The sequence below is a fragment of the Perognathus longimembris genome, chromosome 28 (genome assembly GCF_023159225.1).
Source record: "Perognathus longimembris pacificus isolate PPM17 chromosome 28, ASM2315922v1, whole genome shotgun sequence".
Classification (NCBI taxonomy): domain Eukaryota; kingdom Metazoa; phylum Chordata; class Mammalia; order Rodentia; family Heteromyidae; genus Perognathus; species Perognathus longimembris.
Window position 1 is genome coordinate 2,312,679 of NC_063188.1, and position 27,395 is coordinate 2,340,073.

The window sequence follows — 27,395 nt, forward strand, 5'->3', positions numbered from 1 at the left end:
GCTTGGAGAAAGAGAAATAGGGTCCAAGCCAAGAAGTGCAAGAGCCTGCTCCCCCAAACCCACTAGGAAAAATGCAGCAATATCAGCAATGCACTCATTTGTCAAAGCAGCATACTACAAAATCAGCATGTATGGTTTTCTGTTCATGGATCATTTAATTTGTTTTTCTGTGCTTGGGTTTGAATTCAGAGCCTCTCAGTCAGTCTTGCTTGGCTTTTTCACTCAAGACTGGAGCTGTACTATTTTGTGTCCTCATTAAAAAATTTAATATAGGGCTGGGGATATGGCCTAGTGGCAAGAGTGCTTGCCTCGTATACATGAGGCCCTGGGTTCAATTCCCCAGGACCACACATACAGAAAACGGCCAGAAGTGGCGCTGTGGCTCAAGTGGCAGAGTGCTAGCCTTGAGCGGGAAGAAGCCCGGGACAGTGCTCAGGCCCTGAGTTCCAAGGCCCAGGACTGGCAAAAAAAAAAAAAAAAATTAATATAGTACCTTAGTTTTTCCACATTGAGTCTCATTTTAGACTTCTAATGTCTAGAAGAGTAAGGGCATATACTTGTTAAAAGTGCACGGAGGAGGGCTGGGAATATGGCCTAGTGGCAAGAGTGCCACTCTGGGTTCTCTTTGGGTTGTATCAAGGAAAATCTTCCGTGATCCCAGCACTCTGTTGGCTTCCCATCTATGCTGAGGTAGAGGTCAAGGCGCAGAGATTCCTCAATGCCTTCTTCCAGGGCATCATGTGCATTAGAATAAGGTTCTGTGGAGATCGTTCTCTGCTGGCAACTCTCCTGCTTTCTTCTTTTACACCTTCATATTCTCACCATCACTCAATAGAGTATTAGCAGGCAATGGAGCTAAATGTGTGTGCTCAGTCTACTGTCATGGACAGGAATTCCTGATATTTCACCTACATTTCTTTTAATACTCAGTTGTTTCCATTTTATTTTAAAATATTTTGTTAGCATCTATTAGTTATACGAGAGAGTGTTCATTGTGACATTTCCTTATATACATACAATGTAACCCTGATAGTTTACCCCCTCTATTAGTCTTCCTCTTTCTCCTCTCCTACATATTTACAATACAGGTTGTTGTATTTTCATACATGTATAAAAATGTACTCTGACCATATTCACTGTTTGCATTCCCATTACTCATATTTGGTACATATTAATTGTACAAAGGAGTTTTACAATAGCATTTCACATATACATACGTTGTATTTTAAATAGCTTAATCCCCTCCTTTGCTTTTTGTTTCCTGTTCCCATCCCCTCCCATTATTCAACACTTTTCAGTGAGTTTCTTTATGTCATCTTCATACAAAGGCATAGAGTACACTGTATTCTTCCATCAATCTTTTTGTCTGTCTCTCACTGCCACATCCCTTGACCATCGCATAGATACAATAATGTATTTGTGTGTGCATGTATGCATAAGTTGGGGCATGGCTCAAGGGATACAGAACCTAACTAGAAAGTGTCAGGATTTGACTTCAAATTCCAGTGCCAACAAAAAGAAAGAAAGATAGGAAGGGAAGAAAAAAGAAAAAAAAGATATACAAAGGAAGAAAATGAATTTCTTCAAAATTGATGGGTAGTTTTTGATACAATTTCCTATTTTCAGCATTGTCTCCAGTTTTCCTCATTAGCCAAATTATTGCACTAATCTTCTGGGACTATAGTTTGTGTGTAGTATTTTATCATTTGTCTTTTGTAGAAATTTGATAATTTGCTAAAGCAACAGCTTTAATAAAATTGCCATTATAGATGTTACCTCTACATGTATAGATAGCATAGGCAAGAAAAGACAAAGCACAAAATGGGAGACAGAGTTGAAAGAACATAAAGAAAAACCAGAGATAGAAACAAAAAGGGCTGGGGATATGGCCTAGTGGCAAGAGCGCTTGCCTCGTATACATGAGGCCCTGGGTTCAATTCCCCAACACCGCATACACAGAAAATGGCCAGAAGTGGTGCTGTGGCTCAAGTGACAGAGTGCTAGCCTTGAGCAAAAAGAAGTCAGCGACAGTGCTCAGGCCCTGAGTTCAAGCCCCAGGACTGGCAAAAAAAAAAAAAAAAAAAAAAGAAACAAAAAGGGTATAAACAGCAACATATAAAACAAGAATTAGAGAGATGGAAAAATACCAAAAATGGATTTAAGAGACTATATTCGCTTACTTTGCATAATGAATTAATTTATAAAGCTACTTAAAAAATCCTCTTGTTGGCCTCACAACCCCAGAAACTAGTTGAGAATGTTTTACATTATATACTCAAATATTTCACACTTAACACAGATGGAGCTTAATAGGCTGGAGATCAAAGGCAGTGGGAAAATTCCCTAAACCATTTAAAGGGTCATCTTTCATAAGAAGAAGAATCACAAAAAGAGGCAGAAATGGAAGCAAGGAGTGGGGGTGATATAACAATCCACTTTACAAAAGCATATTCACTTATATAAAGTACTAATTTGCTAAACTGTTCTGCATTTGTGTGACCCATACAAATGACTAATTTGTGAATCCATTTGCATTCTGTTTGATATGGTACCCTTGAATATTTCACACACAACACAGATGGTCCTTAACAAGTTTAATAAGCTGGACCACATGGTTAGAAATAGGATGGGAGAAGTTGGAAAAAATCTTTGAATCTCATTAAATCTTCTCACTTTAGCAGAGAAGATGTGGAGAGATGGAAGCTATCACAATTGTACTTTAAAATACCTATTCAATTAATTGACACAACGACTTATTTTGTTAAGCTTGTCAACTGTATGAACAGTTGTTAAAGGCATGTGTTAAGTAGTAGAGCACCTGCCTAGCAAGGAAAGGGCCCAGGGTTTTAATCCCAATACCACAAAAAAAGAGACCGTCTACAGTATAAAGATGAAAAGGTAGCAGTTCATTGTCCTTTTCACACTTTCCATTGGATGCAGAACTGGAACATCCCCCCCTGAACATGGTGAAAAGCCTTCAGTTCTCACCATGGAGAATTTCCTTTGCCTCTTTGAAAGAGAGTCAGCAAGACAGAGAGAAGGAAAGGCTAGAAAGGGAGAGAATTGAAGAACATATAATTGGTTATTTAAAATGATTGATTTCATAAGTTTTTGAAAAGTACATTTCTTTCCTTTTTAGATCCACAGACTGCAGCTATTTTATGAATAATATTTTAAATACTTAATATCCCACATCATCGGAGATAAGTTTAGTAATAATGAGTTCAGAAGTATGACACTGAAACCGAGAAGGAGGATATTGCTCAAGCTAATCACAGTCTTGTTCTCAGAAAAAAAAATAAGTCTTTACATCCTCAATTCTTTATCAATGTGATAAAAAAGTAGGAGTAAGGAAGGAAAAGGAGGGGAGTAAAAATAGATATACATAAGAGAGAAAGGGAGTAGAGGGAGACAAAAGGAAAGAGAGAATGAGGAAAAAAGAGGGACAAAGAAAGAGAAGAAAAGTTGATGTTAGGAATTTAGAATTTAGGAGATTTGAAGCAAGATGCTGGTGGCTCATTCATGTAATACAAGTAAATTGAGAATCTAACACCTGGAAGATCTCAGTTTCAAGCTATTCTAGGCAGAAACCGCCTCCAAAATTCTTGTCACTAATTGACTAGCAAAAAGCCAGGCTTGATTGTAGACTAGAATGATGATGTCCATCATGGGGAGGATTTTCTTAAATGATGAAAGTGAGGGGATTGTTGGGGGGAAGGGAGGAGGGAGAAAAATGAAGAAAGGAGTAACAAGTATGACAAGAAATGTATATGCATTCACTCCCTTAAGTATGTAACTGTAACCCCTCTGTACATCATCTTGACAATAATAATAAAAAAAAAAACTCCAGATTTTTTTAAAGCCAGGCTTGGAGACATGACTGAAGTGGTTGAGTACAAGCAAGCTGAGTAAGACCATGAGGCACTGAAAGAATTTTGAACATATTCATTTTAGTTCAGGCAACTTAGAGGTAATTTTTTGAAGTGGGAAAAACTATTAGCAGAGGAAGTGTGGAGACTAGAGTGGGAACAGTAAAGCCCAAATTTGGACATGGTAGGGAATGTGCTACTCTATCCCCAAGTAGTGATGGCCAATAGATAGCTGAGTGTATAGAGCTATAGGTGTGGAGAGAATTCCAGGGCACCTATAACAAGTTACTACAAGCTGGGTAGCTCGAATTGATGGAAATGTGTTGTTCTGGAAGCCAGAAACCTGAAGTCAACACATGGCAGGGGTTATTTCTATCTAGAACTCTAACAATCTGTTCTATGATTCTTCCCAGCTCAGTGGTGATCAGAAATCCTTAGTGATGCTGGCTTGGCGGTACCTCATCAGGCTGTGCCTCTGCCATGCATGGTGTTCTTCCTTTGTGTGTTTCTTTCAACTTAGACAAACATCAGCAGTATTGAATTTCTGTGCACCTTACTTCAGTAAGGCTCCTGTTTACTAATTATATCTGAAATAATCGTACTGTCAAATAAGGTCATATAATGAGGGAATATGGGTAAAGATTTACCATATCTTTTGGAGAGACACAGTTCAACCCATATCAATTACAGAGACCAGACAAAAGATACACATTAGGGAATCATCAAAGTTTAAGATATTGAAGACTAAAGCTTGATCTGAATACTGAGAGAAAGGAGGAAGGGAGAGAGGGAAGAAGGAAGGGAGAGAAAGAGGCAGAAGAAAGAAGTATACATCCTATATTGTGATGTATGTCAAGTTTTAGAAATTAAAAGAACCATCACTGAAGACCAGAGAGGTCTGGGAGTTAGAAATGCATTTTTTTGTTCCAACCAAAGAAGTCTATTGAAATAGAACATAATGGGGAAGAAAAGAAGCCATGAAACTAACCTGTCTGTTTTGAATTTGAGAAGCAACTTACTTCCTGGGTAACCTAGCCCTGTGTATGCTGTGAACTCTACCTTATTATCAATTTCTTCCCCTCTCTTACAAGGCTGTTGTGAAAATAAAACTATTTTGAATATTTTTCATTATCTTTAAGTAGTTGTACAAAGGAATCACCATACAAGAAAGCAGTTTATGAGCTGGGGATACAGCCTAGTGGCAAGATTGCTTGCCTCATATACATGAGGCTCTGGGTTCGATTCCCCAGCACCACATATACAGAAAATGGCCAGAAGTGGCGCTGTGGCTCAAGTGGCAGAGTGGTAGCCTTGAGCAATAAGAAGCCAGGGACAGTGCTCAGGCCCTGAGTCCAAGGCCCAGGACTGGCCAAAAAAAAAAAAAGCAGTTTATGAATACAGTGCCTCAGTGACACACTTTTCAACATGCTCACCCACTCCTCCCAACCTACCCCTTCCTTAACTTTTCTTCAAATTTTTGTTAGATATTAAACTTCTTTTTAACAAAACAGTTTGTGTCTACAACACATCTATCTTGATCTGTGTCATACCTTCAACATTTTACCCCCCTTTGATGAGCCCCTTCCTTTGTTTTTCTGGGTTCTGTGGCATATGTAATGCATTCTTGCCTGCATTATCTCCCTGCCCCCCTCTGTTCCTTTACCCTTCTCCCACTGGCCCTACTCTCTCCTCTTACAAGTACCCATTTTCTGGTGTTTATTTTGTTGGTATTTGACTAAATCTTTGTAAAGAATTGTACTACTTGAGCTCTCCATAGTTTCTGTCCTACGTTAGTCAATTCATTTGTAAGCACTTTCCTGGTACCCATTGTGTTTATTTATATGAATCAAGTATTTAAAAATTTTTTATAACCTATAACATAGTGTTTTAGAAGACAAAATAATTTCCCCTTATTTGTAGGAAGAATGTGAATTTATTTGAATGAACTTGTATCAAACTTTCTCAAAAAAGTTGCATTGCTACACTGCCAGCGTATTTTTCACAATGAAAATATAAAGACATCCAGTCACTTGTGCTTCACAGGCACTGCAATGGCATGTTTTCAATATAAAATTGAGGAAGGTTGTTCATTGAATTGGGGCCAAAATTACTTTAACAATATATATGTGACTATATGCTACCTGATTTTACTTTCTCTTAAGGAGAATATGTCGTCATGACAACCCACTTTCATCTCAAGCGAAAAATTGGCTACTTTGTGATCCAGACCTATTTGCCATGTATCATGACTGTCATCCTGTCGCAAGTATCTTTCTGGCTAAATCGAGAATCTGTCCCTGCCCGCACGGTCTTTGGTAAGTACTGCTTTATGCAGAATGGAAGAAATGCACTTTCCAATTTTCTTGTAGGCAGTGCCGCCTGAGTTATGAAGGATGCCATTTGTGGAACTACAGAAGCAACTGAGTTCTCCTCCTCCTGCTGCTCTTTTCTTTCTTCTTGAACATATTGGAGTTTGAACTGAGGGCCTCATAATTGCTAAGCAGCTGATATGCTACTTGAGCCATGCTTCCATACCCATTTAATTTATGTTTCTAAGGAATTTTGTGGATTTAGGGCTAAGCTAGCCTGCACTGCAATCCTCCTATTTAGGCATCCTGATTAGCTAGAATGAGACTTGTACTCCACCATGCCTAACTTTTTAGTTGGTTGAGATGAGATCTTGTAGAAAATTTTGCCAGGTTTGCTTCTAACTATGATCTTATTGTAATCCCACTTTACATCCTGAGCAGCCAGGATTTGAGGTATAAAGCATCGATGTCCACCAGCAACTCGATTCTTAGCAAAGAAGTCAGAAGTAGTGAGATTACTGAAATGTTACAAGAACTGGGAAGTAGACAGAGTAGACAAAGTAAAGGGTAGGAAACCAAGCTGACAAAAGAGAAGTTATTGGGGGCTTTTTAAGTAACCATTTAACAAATGAACATGAGACATTCCTTTTTGTCCTCTATTTTTTTTGAAGGCATGAAGTTGCCTCAGTCATACCTATAACGGAATTTACTTAGCACATGTTTACTGATATCTATGCAGAAGTTCACATATCAACAGAGCTTTTTCTTTAGAGACTTAAACACCCAAGATATATATATATATGCATATATTATATATAATCTTCAGTTATATATAATATATACCTATTGTATATTATATTGCTGCAAGATTTTTCAGTGTACCATGTAACACATTTATTTAGTTTTCTACACTAAGGCATTTCTACCACTGTTTTGAAGCTATACTATGTCATTAAATAAATAGGAAATGATGCTCTAGACAGGAAGTCAAGAGAGGAAAGTATGTAAGAAGCAGAACATCATCATAGGGTGATCCTACTGGACATTGTAATGTTTCTAGGTGCTGGCAATCTGGAGAACAGTTATATAGATGGGAAGTGAACAGAATCTATACAGGAGTGCCTGCTTGTTGTCCAGTCTTTGAAATAGAACAAAATAGACACTTGAAATATATTCCTCTACAAAACTGTAACAATGCCCAATCAGAACACATTTTTCAATTAAAATCTGGCCCCCTAAAACATTAGAGTTTCCACTGAGAGGCCTAAGTAGAAAAAAGAAGTGAAAATGGGGGTGTTGATCATCAGGACTGATACTATTGTAGCAGGAGGACAGGTGGATACATTCCTGGTTTTGGTCAAGAAGAATGTAGTTTTTAAAATTATATAAGAAAACAGTGAGCCTGAATAAGGTTAAGTGTTATAGCTAAGACTATGATATATTGAACAGTCGCTTCCAGTGATATGTATGTCCAAGTGTCTATAACTTGGAAATGTAATTTTATATTGTAAAAGTAATTGTAGGGCTGGAAAGGGTAGTGCACACATGTAATCACAGCTACTTGGGAAATAGAGACAGAATAATAGCAGTGTAAGGCTAGGTTGGACAAAGGACAAAAAAATTCAATAAGACGTCCTAGAAACAAACTTGGAGTGGCAAGAGACGTATTATTTTACAGTCTGAGGCTGGCCTGGAAACAAGTGTGTTTGTAAGACCACATGAAAAAATCTACAAGCAAAAGTGCTAGAAATTTGCCCTAAGGGGATTCAATGATTGTTTAAGCAAGACACCCCTACTTTAAGCCCCAGTTACACATGCATAAAGATACACACACACATTTGCACACAGTCACAAACACAGTAAATTTAGATGTGATAAGTTAAAAACCTTAACATGGAAGTTTAGATGACCAGGATGGACCTTAAATGCAATGCCAGGTATTCTTCTGAAAGTGCAGAAGGGCATTTGACTATGAAGAAGAAAGCAGTGTGATAATGGAAACAGGACATTGGAAGATGCTCCTATTTTGCCTCTGAAATGAGAGGAAGGAGCCCATGCACCCAGCAGTGGATTGTTCCTCTATCACCTCTGCAGGGAGTCTGTGCATATATGCTGACACATTAATCTTAATCCTGTGAAGTGATTCCTCATTTCTGCTGTCCACATCTGCAACAATAGATTTATGCACTTTTAAGTCACTAATTTTGTGGTAATTTGTTACATAAGCTATACAAAATTAATAGGGGCTCTTCCCATAAATCCAGTATCATGGAGGAGTTATGACCTCGGTGGAAAAAGATGCTGGGAAAATACTCCACAATGGAGGAGCATAAGAAGAAAGGATTTCGATTTGGGCCTGGGCTCTTTGTGAAATATGAGATTCCTTGAAAAAATTTTCTTAATTGAAACTTGACCTCCCACTAATTTAGAATTCTTAGTTACAGTAACTGTACTGGTGCAAAAACCTCCAAGTGGAAATGTTAATTTAAAAAGTGATTGAAAGAAAATTTATGTAAGAACATAGAGCCAAGAATAGCCAATATTCTCCTGAAGAAGAGCAAGGCCAAGAGACTTGCCGCACAGGATGTCAAAATGATTAAAAAGCTGGAGTAATTAAGCAGTGTGTTATTGGCATAAAGGAAAGAAAAATAAAGACACACTAGAGAGAGCCTAAAAGTAGGTCCATATAAATGGAAGCTGATTTATCACAAAGTTGGCATTGTAGACACTTCATCTGAGATTGATTAAGGACTTAAACATAAAAACAAAAATAAAATCCTCTTAGAAGAAAATATAGAACAATATACTTGCAACTTTTGATAAAAATTCTTAGTGCATAAAAATCACTAATACCAAAGAAAAGAGAAATTTTAAATTAGAGTTTATAAGAATTACAATTTTCTGATTATCAAAGAGAAAAATTAGGAGCAAATAGGATCAACCAGGAACTGATGGCTCAATTCTGTACTCCTAGCTACTCAAGAAGCTGACACAGGAGGATCAGTTCAACTGGACAGGAAGGTCTTTGAGGCTCTTATCCCCAATTAATCATCACAAAAACCAGAAATGACTGTGTAGCTCAATGGTACAGCACCAGCCTTGGCCAGAAAAAGCTAAGGACTAGCACCCAGGCCTTAAGTTCAAGCCTCAGTATTGGTGTACCTACATACATACACATACACACACACACACACAAACCCCATGCATACACACACACTCAGAAGAATATCAAAAGTATGTATTTATGTATATATACATATATGTGAAACACATGTGTATATATAAAACACATATATCTATGTGCTTTGTATATGTATGTAGTTTGCATATGCATATATGTATATTTAATGACAGGAGAATACACTAAACACATTGAAAATTAGCGATGGGTACTGGTGTATAGTTGAGGGGTACATTTTTGTAAACCATATATATCTATGGAATTATCACAAAGAATTTGCCTTGTATTATTAATGTCTGCTAATTAGACAAAGAACAAAGGGTGAACCAATGCAACAGCGATACTCACAAGACACTATGTTCGAAGTAAACTTTACAATTTTACATCTTGGGGGAAGAACCCAGGGCTGGGGAGGGAAAGTTGCAGAAAAATGAGAGGGGATAAAATTATTCCACAAGAAATATACTCATTGTCTTACTTATGTAACTGTAACCCCTCTGTACAACGCCTTTACAATAAAATCAAACTAAAAAATAAAATAGAAATCAATATTAAGGCAAAAAGAAAATGAAATTCTAAGCCACGGACTGGGATACAATATTGCACACATGTGTAAACATCACAAAGGACCTACATTTCACAGATATCAAGAGCTCTTACATTTTAATAAACATCATTTTCTATGATTTTATGTGCATAGCTATTGAGCCATGCTGACCATCTCCTAAGAATATCCTATGTTCTCACTATGCAATGCTTATAGTGCTGTTTAATTAATCATGTCCAAATGTAATTGTCTTTTACTCTCCATTGGATTAACTTGTAGATTTAATAGACATACTCTAGTTATTACAAATGCAGCTTATGTTTCTTTGGGCCCAGCTTACTTCACAGATTTTTACTGTACTGTTGGCAGTTATTTCTTTTTTCTTTCCTTTGGTTTATTCCCTTTTGTCAGTGTTGTTGATTTCTGTCCCATTCATGATGTATGTAAGTTTATCTGATTCTGAAAAGGGAACAGGAATCACAGAAATGGTGGGGGGGAAGCGTGAACCAGTTCAACAGAGATACTCACTAGATGCTGCTTGAAATGAATGGGGAGGGGATTCGCGGTGTGGGGAAGTGGAAGAAAATGAGGGAGGAGGTGACAGTGTTCAAAAAGAAATGCTATCATTACCTTACTTAAAGTAAATGTAAGCCCTGTATATGTCACCTTTACAGTAACATTTTAATTGAAAAGAGCTGTTACAATTGAGTAAAAAATGCAAAGAATCCAATTTTAAATTAAGCAAAAGACACAAATACTTCACCAGAAAATATAAAAATGCCCCTAAGTATACAAAAATATCCTAAGCAGCATGTTTATGAAAGAAATGCAAACTAAAATAACATGAAGACGTGTTTTTAACTCTGGAATAATCATTAATAGTGACATTATCAGATACTGAATACTTTGCGGAATAATTAGAGATTTCATAGACTGCTGGTAGGGATTTAAAATGACACCACCACTTTGGAAATCAATTTAACTGATTTGTATAAAGTTAAAAATAGGCTCCCTCTAATCTAGATATTCCTTTCCTAGATATGTGTGTGCGTGTGTAAAATAAAAATCTCCAAAAAAGATTTATAAAAGAATTCTGAAAAGAATTTTACTCATAACAGCCTCAAACTAGAAAACATCTAAATGCATAGACAAATGAATGCATACATAAATGAATGTGTGTGGTATATATATATATATATATGTGTGTGTCACATATTGATTATTAATTCATACAATGTTTTGGATGAGTCTTAAAGACATATTTTTTTTTTTTTTTTTTTACTTACAAAACCATTTGCTGTAAACCAACTGAACAACTCATGGAGGGAGAGGGAAAGGGAGAAGGGGTGGGAAATGAGGGAGGAGGTAACAAATTGTACAAGAAATGTACCCATTGACTTACATATGAAACTGTAACCCTTCAGTACATCACTTTGACAATAAATAAGTAATTATTAAAAAAAAACTGAATAGACCTATAATAAAAAAGGTAATTGATTAAAAAAAGAAATGTAAATCAAAGCAAAATTCAGATTCCATCTCACCCCAGTTAGAATGGCCACAATCAAGAAAACTAATAATAACAGATGCTGGCAGGGATGTGGCTGAAAGGGAACACTACTACACACTTGGTAGTAATGTAAACTTCAACCACTCTGAAAAGCAGTATGGGGTTTTCTCAAAAGACTAAACATAGATCTTCCCTATGACCCAACAATCTCACTTCTAGGCATTTATCCAATCAACCGCACACCAGGCCAAACTAAAGCCACCAGAACAACCATGTTTATGGCAGCATTGTTTACCAAAGCTAAGATATGGAATCAACCCTGATAGCTCTCAGTGGATGACAGATCAAGAAAATGTGGTACATATGCACTTAAATATCTATGAGTATGATTCTATTTAAAATTTAAAGACATATTTTAACCTGAAGAATTCAGGCACAAAATACTATACACTATATAAAATTATTTATGTAAAACAATTTCAGTATATCAGCAAGTTCCCTTCTGCCCACTTTCAGTCAATCCATCACCCTGGAGGAAGCCACAGCTTTCTCTACAACATCATAACTTAGCCCTCCATGTTTGATAGCCTGATTTGGGTAGTAGTTGTACAAATGTATACATTTGTTCAAGGACTTCAAAATGTACAAACTTTTTCTAGTGTATGTAAATTATACTGCAATTTAAAATACAAATCTACTGAAACTCCAGATATTTGATTTATTGGATAGACTTTCAAACAGCTATAGTGAATATATTTAAGTATGCAAATTAAGGTGACAAATAGAAGTGAAATTTAATGAAGAAGTGAGAGGGAGAGAAAGAAAGAGAGGAGAAAAGATGTTGGAAATTGTAGAACTGGAAAGTACAGATATTTCTACATTAATAAAGGAAAATCTATGAACTAGATGATAAGTCAGATTACCTAAAAAGGAAGAAAAAATGTAAACAAAAAATGCATGAAACACCATATGACTTACTGAAAATAGTAATAAAAATATCATTGGAAACTGGGTGCTGGTGGCTCATGCCTGAAATCCTAGTTACTCAGGAGGCTGAGATCTGAGGATCCTGGTTAAAAGTCAGACCAGGCAGGAAAGTCCCTGTGAGACTCTTATCTCCAATTAAACACCAGAAAACCAGAAGTGGTGCTGTGGCTGAAAGTGATAGAATGCTAGCCTTGAGCAGAAAAGCTCAGAGACAGTGCCCAAGTGGATTAACCAGTCATAGAGCAGCAGAGGAAATGACGACTGTGACTCAAGTGTTAGCCTTGAGCACAATGAAACTCAGGGAAAACACTCAGGCACCTAAGTTCAAGCCTCATGGCGGACAAAAAAAAATACAGAGGAGCAGAATTGGACAGAAAGAGTTTGTAAAGAATGATGGGCTATAGGATCAGATTCAGCAAGGTACTTTGCTAAACAAAACTAATAATATATTAACAAGCATCTTCCTCCCCCCCCAAAAAAAAGTGTCTCAAATGAATTGGTACATGAAACATGATTAATACTGATCAACAGGGCTCATTTTGTATACTGTGCTCTGAAATGTTTTAAATTTTGTATCCCAAGTTCTTACCTCCATAAGGCACAGACTAGGCAATTGGTAACATTTCAAAATAAAAGGCTAGAATAAGTCTCCATATTTGACAAAACTAACAATAGTAGAAAAAAAATACACCATGATTTCTACCCAGTGAGGCCTGCAGATTAAAATCGATTACATTCAACGGATACGTAGTTTGGTTAAACAAATACATCTTATCTGTTACATTTCTTTGGGCAGTTAGGGATATAACACTAGAAGTGTTCTAAGAAAGGCTTTCTAGAAGAATCTTGAAGAAGCAGCACTGGAAGACAGGCCAAATCTTTTGAAGTGCTGAGATTCTCTTTGTCTATCCATGAGGTATACCAAATGCTTGATTGAGTGTCCTACTAGCTCTGAGGAGCTAAGAGCTTTCCATAAGATGACAGCTCTAATTAAGCCCAAGAGGCTAGAGCTGTAAAAATCTCTGCTGAAATAAAGCACAGGAACACTTATGTCATAGTAGTTTTCTTCAGCCAAACACTAGCACACTGATAAGGATGTGCCAGGGTGCAGAACTGCATTTGATGATAACCACAAGTGAGATAACTTGTTTCTCTCATAAATCAGTCTTTCCTTGGAATGATCTGAGGATTACTAAGCCTTGGGTCTGTTCTCAGAATTTATGAGATTACAAATTCAGACCATTCCCTTACAATGATTACATTTTTGGCTCATTCTTGATATGGTTTAAAGTGTGTTTCTGTTATTCATGTTTGATTATTCTCTGCCTAGTTGGTGCAAAGGTGCTCCTTTAGGGTTTACTTAAATAACATTGACCCTTGTCGAGTCTAGATTTTTACATCCACAACAAATACACAAGTAATGAACTCTAGAGCAAGACAGGAAAGGAAGCCCCTGAGGCTACCACACACATGCCTAACTTGGAGTAGAGTTATTAGCATCAGTGCTTTCTCTGCTTGCTTTGCCACATAGCAACTCTCATCCCATTAGTATTTCATTCTCTGTTCTACTTGACCAGAGTTCATGAAGCGCACATTGTCATCCTTTTCAGCCTGCTAACACTGAGCATGACATTCTTATCATTCCTCCTTCAACCCTAATGACTTTGGAAACAGCAACTGCCCTATCAAAATGCTGGTATATAGAAATAGTAGGTGATATCATATATGGAGAGCGCAAAGGCATAGAAATGTTAAAAGAACTGCCAAGATAAAAAACAAGTAAGAACCTAGAACTTATAAATTCTACTGTAGTGCTCATGAAGACTATATAATTATTGCAAACAACTATAAAATCATTGTTATGGTATTGTTAACAATGTTACAATCATTCTACTATAATTATAAAATTATCGTAAGCAGAAAGTAACAGTAATGTTAGTTATAGAGGATAATACATGTGGAGTAATTACTCATGTTGTGTATTATGATATAGATTTTATAAATAAATACCTCATTCAATTCTGCAAAAATTTGTATCATCTTGTACTACTATGTTCTCTTTCCACATGATAAAAGTGAGAACTGATGGAGTAAAACATCTTACTCAAGCTCATACTATTAGCAAGGGGATTGTCCAGAATTCTATTGAGCTTATATCACTGATATGCATATTTAAATTTTGAAAAGAGTTTTAAAATTTAACTACAAGTTAGAAGTAAAATTTAAAGGAAGAAAAAAAGAATCAATTGAGTTAAAATCAGTCCCTTATTCTCTAAAACCTACATGTATTGGAACAGGAACCAAGAGTGTAATGTCACTACAAAACATTTTCCATAATAATTTGTTGCATTATGAGAAGTAAGCCCACAATTAAAAATCTGAACAATCTACTGAGCTTAGATTACTTCCTGAATTTGAGGTTTTGTTTTGGTATATTGAATGAAAGGTACCAGGATGGGGGAAAGGTTGAACAAGAGGATGCAAAGATTCCCGTGTTCATACCAGAAATGAGTATTCCCAGAATTTTGCGGCCAAACTTTCAGGTGTCCAAAAGCCTGTAACAAAGATCAGGAATCAGATATTTCTTTCCTGTGCTGTCACGGAAGCCACATTGCTATCAGTGGGCTGATGGTTAGAAAATGCAGATTTGCTGGGAGGTGACCTTTCCTGACCTAAAAGCTCTCATAGGATGAAATAAGCTACTTATTCTTCAGCAGAAGTTTTCAGCAGAGGCCAGAGGATAACTATGACAAGTGTTACACTGCAGATTGCTATCACTGTGCCAACAGGGCTATGGTAATTACTAGGTCATTACCTTTGCAATAAATAATAAAAATAAATAAATAAAGCACACATCCTGAGTGGGGTAACATAAAGCTCTTCCTTTTGAGGAGCAAGTTGGTGACCTCATTAAGTACATACTGAATGTCTTTTTGTCACATTTGGCTGTCATCTTTCCTCTCTCAGGTGTCACTACTGTTCTCACCATGACCACCTTGAGTATCAGTGCCAGAAACTCCTTACCTAAAGTGGCATACGCGACGGCCATGGACTGGTTCATAGCCGTCTGTTATGCCTTTGTATTTTCTGCGCTGATTGAATTTGCCACTGTCAACTACTTCACCAAGAGGAGCTGGGCTTGGGAAGGCAAGAAGGCGCCAGAAGCTCTGGAGCTGAAGGTGAGACCCCGCAAAGGAGGGACTGAGAAGCACTTTTTCAGAGAACTGTATTGGGACCAGGAGTGAACAGTCTACAGCCTGCAGCAAATCAGCAGGGCTGTGTGCTAGTCACTGAGTCATCAATCCAGCTCCTGACTGGAGTGCTTCTTGGCAGTCTAGAATTTTCACTGGGAACAAAGGAAAGAGGGCACCCATTATGGAGAGTCTATGCCATATAGTATGAAATCAATTATGTGTGATGTTTCTAGACTCAAGGGAAACCCATTGATACAAAGTTGCACAGAAGCCTAGATGCTGGTAAACTGAGAGAACACTAACTTCTAGGGCTATCTCTGCCCTCACTTTGCTTTATATTCACCTCACAATCAAGCCCAGATGACTATCATTCCTTCTCTGCTTTGCATACTTTGTATACTACCAGAAATGCTATTTTGTTTTCCCCCTGCCTATTGAAGGTTTCATTATTCAAGACCCAAGTGGAATGCTATTTTCTCCATAGAAACTTTCTTAGAATCATCTAGGCAGATTTAGCTTTCTATGGGCTGCCATTCCTAATAGTAGGACTTATTTGTACTAAAGTTACTTTCTTCCCTCCTTACTAGACTGAGCATTTTGAGGGCAAGTGTTTATCTGTGTTCCTGCACAGGATTTTGTTGATTAAATTGATGGATCAATGAGGAAGAAGAGACAAAAAATTAAACATATGATGTCTCCCTGGGTGCTTAAAATTAGTCTAGGTATATGTATCTAGATGAGCATTATCCTAATTGTTTAAAGGGGAAAGAAATGATAGCCATAATTCCAGAATAATTCTAGGACCCTTCAAAGGACCACAGGGAAGAGAAATGGTAATAAAGATTTCACAAACATGGTTTTCACATGGTGAAAGATGTATTCCATAGATACAGAATGGTGAATTAGGAAGATTGGAAATATATGGTGACTACTTATTGGAGCTGAACTTTGCTATAAATTATTAAGAAAAAGTGTTTTATGATACTTAGTCTAGTTGTTACTTTTTGGACTTCAAATATTTTAGTGTTCTATATTTTGACTTATCAACTGTGATCAGAATCTGTTGATGCCTCCACACATGTACTAAATGATATAGGGAAATTGGTATATTTATCCTACATTCTACCCTCTTTTTGTTCCAGCCCAATTTTGTTATGTTAGTATTTGTCTTGCCAAGTTGGGTAACATTTATGTTCTCTGTTCTCATTCTGCCACCACAATGCCTATAGCTGTTTTTATACTTTTAAATTTAAATGGGTTCTTTTCTCAAAATAGTCCTTTTATACAATTTTCCATTCATTACTTAGCTACCTCAAGGCTATCTTCTAAAAGTTTCTTTAAGAAACTCTCATGGGAATCTCATATTTGTTATTTTTCTGCACACATAAAATATCTGGTCCTTGTGGTGATATGTGAAGTACAGTTGACCGATTGTATCATGTATGGGTCAAATTCCCTTTCTGATGACTCTGTAAACACTGATTTGCATACTCAGTTCTGGCACTGAATGTTGTCATCAAGAAATATAACGCTAGCTTGGGAACTTTGGACATTACCAGAAATTCTGTTTGATGATGTGAAAATCTACATCATATATATTTCATTTTTAAATGCCAGTTATTTTTACATGGATGTTTCCTGATCAGTCTACATGGATGTTTTCCTAGGACATATGTATTCATGGCCTTGTATACTTGAAGAAAGGTTTCTTGAATATATGCATTTGGGAAGTCTGGGCCTGGATGCTGTCCCTGAGCTCTTCAGGTCAAGACTAGCACTCTACCATTTGAGCCACAGCACCACTTGGTTTTCTAGTAGTTAATTGGAGATAAGGATCTCCTGAACTTTCCTGCCCCAGCTGGCTTTGAACCATGATCCTCAGATCTCAGGCTGCTGAGTAGCTAGGATTATAGGTATGAGTCACTGGTGCCCATCTGACCTGTAATTTTACCTACTCTGGAGTGTGAAATTAGGAGGAATTCTGGTACAGGGCAGCTTGTGTAAAAATAAAGTACACCAGATACAATTTCAAGAGGAAGATTTTCTACAAGTTTGTGGTCCTAGCTACTTAGAAGGCAGGGGTATGAGCATCCGAGTTCCAGGCCAAGCTATGCAAAGTAGCATTTGATCTTCATTGAATAACAAACTTAAGGCAAATTTATCTGGGATATACCTCATGTGGTAGAGCCCTTACTTAGCTAACATAGGACATTGAGTTTTCTCCCCAGTACAATTTTAGCATTTTTTCTTGCAAAAACAAAGAAAAAATGCTAAAATTCCATCTGAAGAACTGCCTTCAGTATTAATCAAGTACTTTCAAACATTTTAACAGTTAACTACCTTGAGGAGTAATTTTTCTTTTAAATAGACATTGGTAAGAAACAGGAAACAGAAAAGACAGTATACACTTTGGCCTCAATGAGGGGTTAATGCACTAATTCACATTACACAAAATACATGCAGATGCTTCAGGGAAGTGGTGAGAAATTTTGAAAAGTGACAGCTGAGTGTTAAAATATTTTAAAATAAAAATAAGTTAACGTATTGACATAATCTTAGAATAATAGGACAAGTTTCAAAATGCGAAATAATTTCTTTGGGTCTGGCTCACTTCACTTAGTATGACTTTTTCCAACTTCTTCCATTTCCTTATGAATGGGGCAATGTCATTCTTTCTGATAGAGGCATAAAATTCCATTGTGTATATGTACCACATTTTCCTGATCCACTTGTCTACTGAGGGGCATCTGGGTTGGTTCCATATTTTAGCTATGACAAATTCTGCTGTGATGAACATTGTTGTGCTGATGGCTTTAGTGTGTTCTTGTTTGTGGTCTTTTGGGTAGATGCCCAAGAGTGGGACTGCTGGGTCATAGGGGAATTATGTTTAGCCTTTTGAGGAACCTCCATACTGCTTTCCAGAGAGGTTGAACAAGTTTTCACTCCAACCAACAGTGTAGTAGGGTACCCTTTTGGCCACATCCCCTCCGCCATTTGTTATTGTTAGTTTTCCTGATAATGGACATTCTTACTGGGGTGAGGAAGAATCTCAATGTTGTTTTGATTTGCATTTCTTTTATGGCCAGTGATGTAGAGCACTTCTTCATGTGTCTCTTGGCCATTCTCATTTCCTCTTCAGAGAAGTCCCTTTTTAGGTCTTTAATAGACCTGTTGAGAGGGCTGTGGGTTCTTTGAGGATTTGTTTTGGAGGAATTTAATTTTTATAGTTCGGCATATATTTTAGATATGAGGCCTTTGTCTGTTGTATGGCTGGTAAAGATCTTCTCCCAATCTGTGGGCTTTCTGTTTATCTTGCAAGCTATGTCCTTTGTCCTGCAGAAGCTCTGCAGTTTGATGCAGTCCCATTTGTCCAACCTTTCTTTGATTTGTTGCATTTCTAGACCTTTATTAAGGAAATTTCATCCTGAGCCAAGGAGCCCAAGTGTTTCTCCAATTCCTTCTTGTAGTGTTATCAGGGTATCTGATTTTACTTTGAGGTCTTTGATCCATTTGGAATTGGTTTTGGTGCAGGGTGATATATAAGGATCTAGTTTTAATTTGTTGCAGGTGTTGAGCCAGTTTTGCCAGCACCATTTGTTAAAGAGGCTATCTTACCTTTATCCTATTTTTTTTAGCTCCTTTATGAAAGATTAAGTAGGCATAATTCTGCGGGTTCATTTTTGGGTCTTCAGTTCTGTTCCATTGGTCCTCTGGCTTATTCTTGTGCCAATACCAAGCTGTTTTTATTACTTTAGCTTTGTGGGAATAATTATTACAGGTTTAGGTTAGTCATAGCAGAAGATCATAAGAGCCCAATAGCTATGCCCTTATGAACACATAAGATGATGCTAAGTGAAATGAACTCCATGTTATGGAAATGAGTGTTATATCACTGTTGTAATTATTTTCAACATGCCATGTGAAACCACAGCTTTTCTGTTGTTGTTCCTCTTGTATTCCCTTCCTGTGGTTGTCCCCGCACTATCACTGTATCTCATCTGAGTACCCTAGATATTGTATTTACTGATATTAGAACTAGGGAAGTGAAAGGGAATATCAAAATCGAGAGACAAAGGATAAAAAGACAAGCGACTCCAAAAGCAATACTTACAAAACCATTTGGTGTAAACCAACTGAACAACTCATGGGGGGAGAGGGAAAAAGAGGGCGGGGAGGGGGAAAAGAGGGAGGAGGTAACAAATAGTATAAGGAATGTACCATTGCCTTATGTATGAAACTGTAACCCCTCTGTACATCACTTTGACAATAAATAACTATTCAGGAAAAAACGTGAAATAATTTGATGACGATAATAAGAAAGAAAACTTAATTTTGGTGAAATAGAGTTTGAAGAATTTACAAATGATTAAGAATATGAGGATTCTGAAACAAAATAAAATATAAAAATAAATAAAAAACAAAAGCAAGAAACAAACAAACAAAAGGAAAATATGTATTTGGTCTTTCCTCTTCCTAGAAGCACAGACCATGTGTATTCTTTTTTTGTTTTTTTAAAATTTTTGGTCTTCCATATGTACCATTTCTTCTGTAACATTTTTTTTCATTTCTTTATTGTCACAGTGATGTACACATGGGTTACCATTTCATACGTAAGGCAGTGCGTACGTTTCTTATCAAACTTATACCTCCTCTAACAATTTTTAACTCCTAATTTTCCATTTTAGTTTCATTCAATTTTCTCAAGCTTGTCTCTTGTTTCCTGATCATGTTCAGTGATGTCTATAGTATGATTATCATGTCTTATGTTTTTATTATCGCAGACTGTATTTTATCTGTTCCATGTTCTTTTATGAGTTACACAATAATCTTCTGGTGAAAATTTTCCTCCTGTGTACCACATCTTTTGCATCCCTTCCATGATCAGTTTTCTTTGGTTATTACTTGAAGCTGCACTGAAGATTTTTAAATAGCCCTATGGCGTGCATTTACTCAGAAGCATCAATTTAGAGAGTGAGCAGGACAGTGGTGAGTACTTGAAAGTGAATAGTACACAGTTCACAATTTGAACATTACGTGTTATCTCTGCCAACTCTTACTGAAACTCCCTGTACGTATTCTGCTTCTAAGTAGTAAGAAGTTTTCCTTGTTCATAGGAAAGTGCTCTGTGTATAAGAGAGGCGTACGTGCATGTGTCTTTGCTGCATGTTTGCTGTTACATCCCTTAATTTTTCAGTTCTGCTTCCTTTGCCATTACATTGTGGTCACATTCGAAGATGCTCTCACTGCCAGAATGAAACAAGGATCATTTGTTGCTTCTTTAAGTCTAGTTTATCTATTTATTGAAATTTTGTTCTTGGTATGAAAAGCAGAAAAGCAATATTCTCAGTGCCTCCTTGACCTTGACCTTATTGTCAATTATTCAGAAGGCCTTACTCTGGGGCATTATAAAAGATTATAGGAGAATTCTGGTTCCAGCAAAAATAAGGTTTTGGGTTTGGGGATGTACTTCAGTGATAGTATGCTTGCCAAGCATGTTCAGAGTCCTGGCTTTTAAGCCTAGCAACATGATGCCAAAACAAAACACAAAGTTCATCTTGTTTATTGTTTTTGAGTTGTTCCAAAGAGAAGGAAGCAAAAATGTCCTTAGTCTGCAATAGTAAACTGAACAGTTTCTAGAATATATTATTTAGACAGAGATTTCTTTTGGTCGGTCGTGGGGCTTGAACTCTGGGTCTGGGCACTGTTCCTGAGCTCTTCAGCTCAAGGCTACCGCTCTACCACTTGAGCCACAACACTACTTCTGGTTTTCTGGTGGTTAATTCAATTAAGAGTGTCATGGACTTTCCTGCCCGGGCTGGCTTTGAACCATGATCCTCAGATCTCAGCCTCCTGAGTAGCTAGGATTATAGGCATGAGCCAGTGGCAACCGACTTAAACAGAGATTTTTCAAAGCAATTAGCAACAACAGCCTGAGTTTGCTAAGAAAAAAACATGGCAAACCGGCCTTACAAACTTTTTGTAAAAGTTTAATGAACTAGTATCCCAAGTATTGTCTTAGCTTTACAAAACATTTTGATGTACTTTTTATCATTCCCCCCAGCAGATGAAATAATGTGTTGAAGATAATGTGCTTGGTTTCCCAATTGAAAACATATAGAATTCGCTGATGAATTGACATCAACCTGAGTGGAGTTGTCTGGAAATAATACATGGAGCTTGTTCTTTGACCCTAATGCCTGAAAATGTCATCAATGACTCAGTTGAAGCCATGTGAGAAAGATTCAAATGTGTGACCTAGTACAAATTAATGTTAGTTAAGAGAATAGTATTTTTTTTTTTTTTTGGCCGGTCCTGGGCCTTGGACTCAGGGCCTGAGCACTGTCCCTGGCTTCTTTTTGCTCAAGGCTAGCACTCTGCCACTTGAGCCACAGCGCCGCTTCTGGCCGTTTTCTGTATATGTGGTGCTGGGGAATCGAACCCAGGGCCTCATGTATAGGAGGCAAGCTCTCTTGCCACTAGGCCATATCCCCAGCCCAAGAGAATAGTATTTTTAGAATTAGGAATCAAAAAGATTTTTGAAGTTTGAAAAGGCAGGCAGAAATTGAAAGATTATCACTCTGTAGGTCAAATATAAATTATTTCATATAGTTATAAAAGTAAGTTCAAATATAAATTATTACATATAGTTATAAAAGTAAGTTCTAAGGTGTAAAAGCATAAGAGTTCCCCTCCCTCCCCTCTTTTCCTCCCTCCCTCATTCCTTCCCTCTTTCTTTCCTTCTTTCCTGTTTTTGGTGTTTTGTTTTTGGCCACTACTGCGCTTTGAAATCAGGGCTGGTTGCTTGCTTAGTTTTCTTGCTTATGAGCTAGCATTATACAAGTTGAACCATGCCTCCAGCCTGCCTTAATTTGTTAGTTATTTTGGAGAGGAGTCTCTTACATTTTTCCTCAGGTTGGCATCAAATTGTGATTATTCAGATCTTAGCTAAGATTACGTGTATGAACTACCAGCACTCGAGTCCTATTTGTAATCTCTTGGGAATGCACTATATCATTTTCCTTACTTTTGCTAGTATGTATGTCTAACTGTGAACAAATGTTCCAATTTCTCCATATCCTTGCCAAGTCTTTTTATTCATGTATTTTGTGTAGTAATTGGAGTTGAACCAAAGGCCTCACACATGCTTGGCAAGGAGTCTACAATGTGAGCCATCTACCCAGTCCTTTTGATTGCATGTTGCTTTTGAGAAAGGGTCTCACCACTGATTTTGCCTGGGCTGCTCTCACACTCACTATCCTCTTACCTCTACCTCTTTAGTAGTTAGAATTACATCTTTGTACCATAACACTCCACGTTAATGTTTTTTAATAGTAGGTATCTTGATAGGTTTGAAGTTGTATGCCATTCTGATTTTGATTTGCATTTTCCCAATGGCTACTAGTGTTGAGCATGTTTTTCTGTGCCTGTTAGTCATTTGTGTTAAGATTTCTGTTCAAGTGTTTTGTTCATTTTTAAAATTGGGTTGCTTTTGTTGCTGTTGATTTAGTTCATCTTTGAGTCTCACATATCATAGATACTTCATTTTTTACAAATTTCTGAAATTGAGGTTTAATACATGTGAGTGCCCATAAAGGGGGTTGATAGAAGAGGCACCAAATGATGTAAGTTTATGCCCAGTGTAAGTCTTTACTGGATTTAAAAGATATTTATGGTCTAAAATAACTGTGTAATTAGCACTTTTGGAAAAGAAAATGACAGATGTGCATCTGAAGAAGATTCTTGAGTTGCATACATATTTTGCTGTAAAAATTATCACCTGAGCTTAAAATAGGTTTTAGAAGAGGTAGGTATTCTGGTTCTGAAATCACTCTGCTTGAAAAATTTGCAAGAGTATATTTTGGCCTTTTAGCATAGAAATTACCTCAAGATGAACATAGATATATGTTTCGTGTGTAGCACAGGTTTACACTCAATCACCTTGAGAATCTCCAGAGAGGGTTAGTTTTTATTTACTAAACATCCATTGCAGGTTTGAGCCAGGTATCTGACAAGGGATGTAATAATAAAATGCCAACTTGGTCAAAGTCAATGTGTAGCTACTAAGTTTCTGAGCAAGTAGAAGTTAATATATTAGGTGCAGAAATAGGAAGCTATTCATCATTAGTCTCTATCGCATGTTTCTCTCTTGTCATTATCACAACTGTTGATCTGATTTCCTTCTTTGACAATGCAGGTAAAAATTATAGCAGCTGACTAAAATGGGTTTTGTTGGAAATAGTGAGAGCAATTAAAAATAATTTTCCTTTGTTTAATAAAACTACCTGTGATGAAATCAATTGCTATTTCTTCTCATCTGTAGAACACAAAATATCTGCAGAGCTAAAGAAAGTATTTATTGTTTCAAATGATTGTTTTGGAGACCTGGTCATGAAAGGGTTATGAGATGACTAAATGAAATAACATGAAATGTAGTAAATTCAGGGTAGTGCTTTTCTTTGTTTCTTTGTATTTTGTTTTTGTTCTCTTTTTTTGTTTCTTTTTTTGTTTACCCATGGGGAAAAAAGAAATTACTAAGCAAATTAATAAGTAAGTAGGTAAACAAGTAAAGCACTATTTTATTTAGTAGTGGGAACATTTAACAGCAGGGCTCTATTCACACAATGACATTGGTAATTATAAATGAGTCTCATGTAGTATTTAAAGCATTTACAACAGTCTTAGAAACCTTTAAGATTCTATCCTCCTACTTGTAGTAATGTGACTGCAATCCTCAAGGACAAAGAACAGTATTGTTTTTTCAATGTCCTGTTAGTCAGACTGTTTATTTACTTAAACCAACCCTCCCTCATCTTGCTCACTTCCCCTGCCTCACAGAAAACACTAACACCTACATCTGCAGTAGCAGGCAAAGCAGGAGCATGTAATACAGTGTCTTTCTAGAACTTTCTTCTGCCTATGCACTCTATCATCCCACCACAGCAAACTTCTTGACAAACTGTGCCTTGGGCCTATGGAGTGGCCTTTGCTGATCATCAGCATGACCTCAGCCAAATATCTGATTGCATTCTTTGAACCACTTCCCCCCAAACTTGTAGGTACCTTGTCTCTTCCACCACTGACTTGCTGTAGATATTTTCTCAGAGCTGTTAGATCTCTATAAACACATCATATGTCCAAGATGTGTTCACAAGTTGCTCTCCCACAATGGTCTGGGAGCTCCTAGGAAACAGAGACTGAAGCTGACATCATTTATTTATGTTTTATTTATTTTAAATCTCATTTGTTTTATTTTTATAATTTCTTCTTTCTTTTCTGTTGTTTAAATTATTTTAAGTGGTTTTACAAAGGAGTTTCAATTCTGCATGTCAGTTTGTGAATACAAGGCCTCGGGATCGGTGTCATCCCTTGCCGCGTTTTAATTCTAAATAATTCTTGGCCCAGTAGAGAGTCAGAAAATATTGAGCCAAAATTATTATTAGGATCAGGAATATAAAAATGGAATGATTTCTAAAGGAGAAAGAGCAAAAGGATGCCAACTCTAAAGTAAAGAAAAAAAGAAATAGGAAGACATCAGGAGGACAGACAATAAAGAAGAGGAACTGATAAACCTAGGAAAGAAAACATTAGGACTTACTTCCCTGATGCTGGGAAGCAAAACATCATCAGTAAATGGAAGACAGAAAAGAAGTGAGGGGAGGGAAAAGAATGGGGATATGAAGAATCTGAAATGGTGGCATTTATGAGATTCATCTATATCTTCTTAGAGCCACCAAAGACTAGAGGGAAAAATGAGGAGTGACACAGCAAGTAGTCTATAGACTAGGAGCTACTGGCCATCCACTCGCTGCTCAGCCTCTCTTTTCTAATGCAGACCTAAAATTACCCTCCTCTTCTCTATTCTGCAAAATGGGAGCCACAGTGATACTCCATATGTTCAATAAATACATATATGTGAGAACATATAGATGGACACGTGTGTGTGCTGCCTTTCTACTGTGTGTCTGTGGTGTTTTGCAAAATAAGTGCTACATCATAGCAAGCCCACAGCTGTCTTTGCCTTTTTGATTGTGTCTGAAAGGGTCATTTGCATAGCTCTGTGGGGAACCAATGGCTCCTACATATAGCCTTGCAAGAATAGAAACTTTAGTGTGTCGCTAAGCTTGCCAAACACATTACAGTGCATGAAGGATGGATTGTTGTAATATGCATGTAAAGATTGTGAGTATAACGCGAAATGGTTCTTCAGACTTACCATGCTCTTTTCCTCACAGGAGGTGATGGTTACAGCATTTTGGAGTTATTACTTATGTAACCAAAAGATGTCTCATGGTTCTAGGAAGCAGCAGGATACAGCCCTGGATGAAAGCCAAGAGCCCAGATTACTAGTGTGGGCTCTGCCATTTAGTCTGAGGCTGTTTTCTCATCTGTCAAAAGGGAATAATCTCAGCTACTGTCCTTACAGAGTTGCTGTGAGGATGAAGTCATGTGATGTATATTATGAATATCCCACAGTTCTCCAAGGCTTCCTATCTGTCATCCAATCTTCACAACACTCTGCCAATTAGTTTGATCTTCATTTTACAGTTAAACAAACTGATGCTCCTGGAGAAAAAAAGGATTAACCAAAGCCACTTAACTAGATACCTAGGATGGACAGAAATCTTCCATCTCAAATTAGTATCACTAGACACAAACTTGGCTATTTAGTGACTTCCTAGGCCTTGCTTCTGAGCTTCCCTCTTGGCTCTTTGTCCCGAAGGCACTGTGGAATGAATTAACTAGCTTTTGTTCTGTTCTACCCCCTTCCCTCTTTTCCCTGGTCTCTAGAAGAAAACACCAACAGCCCCGACAAAGAAAACTAGCACTACTTTCAACATCGTGGGGACCACCTATCCCATCAACCTGGCCAAGGACACGGAGTTCTCTACCATCTCCAAGGGAGCCACTCCCAGTGCCTCCTCAACGCCAACCATCATTGCCTCACCCAAGGCCACCTATGTGCAGGACAGCCCAACGGAGACCAAGACCTACAACAGTGTCAGCAAGGTCGACAAGATTTCCCGCATTATCTTCCCTGTGCTCTTTGCCATATTCAATCTGGTTTATTGGGCCACCTATGTAAACCGGGAGTCAGCTATCAAGGGCATGATCCGCAAGCAGTAGGTAGTAATGGCAGTGCTGTATACCCCATGAAGCATCCAGGCTCCCCAAACCCAGAGCTCCTCTTCATCTGTTTCAGGATTCTTTTTAACCCTTTTCCAATCTGTGAAACTCAATTCATATTTATGAATCTCAATGAAAAAAACAACAACAAAAATTCCTTGTCCCTGGAACATTGCTTAGTATATTGTCAAAGTTAAACACTGCCAGTTGCTCATTTAGTCTGCCAGTCTCCCCCAGCTGAGGGTACTGCATGTATTTTATTGCACTCTGATCAACTGCAGAAAGAACAGGAAGACTCTACTCCCTATAGTGGAGGCCTTGGATGTTTGAGAGCTCCAGGATGATGTTTCGATTGTACCAATCAGGTGATTTAAACTCACTATAGAGCCAGGCTGGGCTATCCCATATGGTACTGTCCACTGCCTTCTATGCCCATCAATAGTACTACCTACCAGACACAAAAACAGATAGCACAATAGGCCAGTGTCAACCTCTGAACATAGCCCCAGTCCCCATCTTGGCTTGGAAGTTACTAGTGACAAATGAGGTTTGCCATTATCAACCATGTGAAGCCCAAACAAATAAAACTAATTGGGCCAACTTGGCACCAAGATAGGTGGTGCTTTGACAGTCCCGGCCCCTCAGAAATGAAGTACCCTCCTTGATATATCTAT

The 27,395-nt window shown here is 37.5% G+C and overlaps 1 protein-coding gene across 1 annotated transcript in view; it reads left to right on the plus strand.

Moving 5' to 3' along the window:
* Gabra3 (gamma-aminobutyric acid type A receptor subunit alpha3) overlaps nt 1-26,998 on the plus strand; it is a 91,389-nt gene extending 64,391 nt beyond the window's left edge. Inside the window, exons 7-9 of the mRNA XM_048335984.1 lie at nt 6,032-6,184; nt 15,371-15,582; nt 26,386-26,998. Coding sequence (XP_048191941.1) covers nt 6,032-6,184; nt 15,371-15,582; nt 26,386-26,721 — 701 coding nt within the window. The 3' untranslated portion in view covers nt 26,722-26,998. The remainder of the gene's footprint in view (nt 1-6,031; nt 6,185-15,370; nt 15,583-26,385) is intronic.
* Nucleotides 26,999-27,395: the final 397 nt, after the last annotated feature.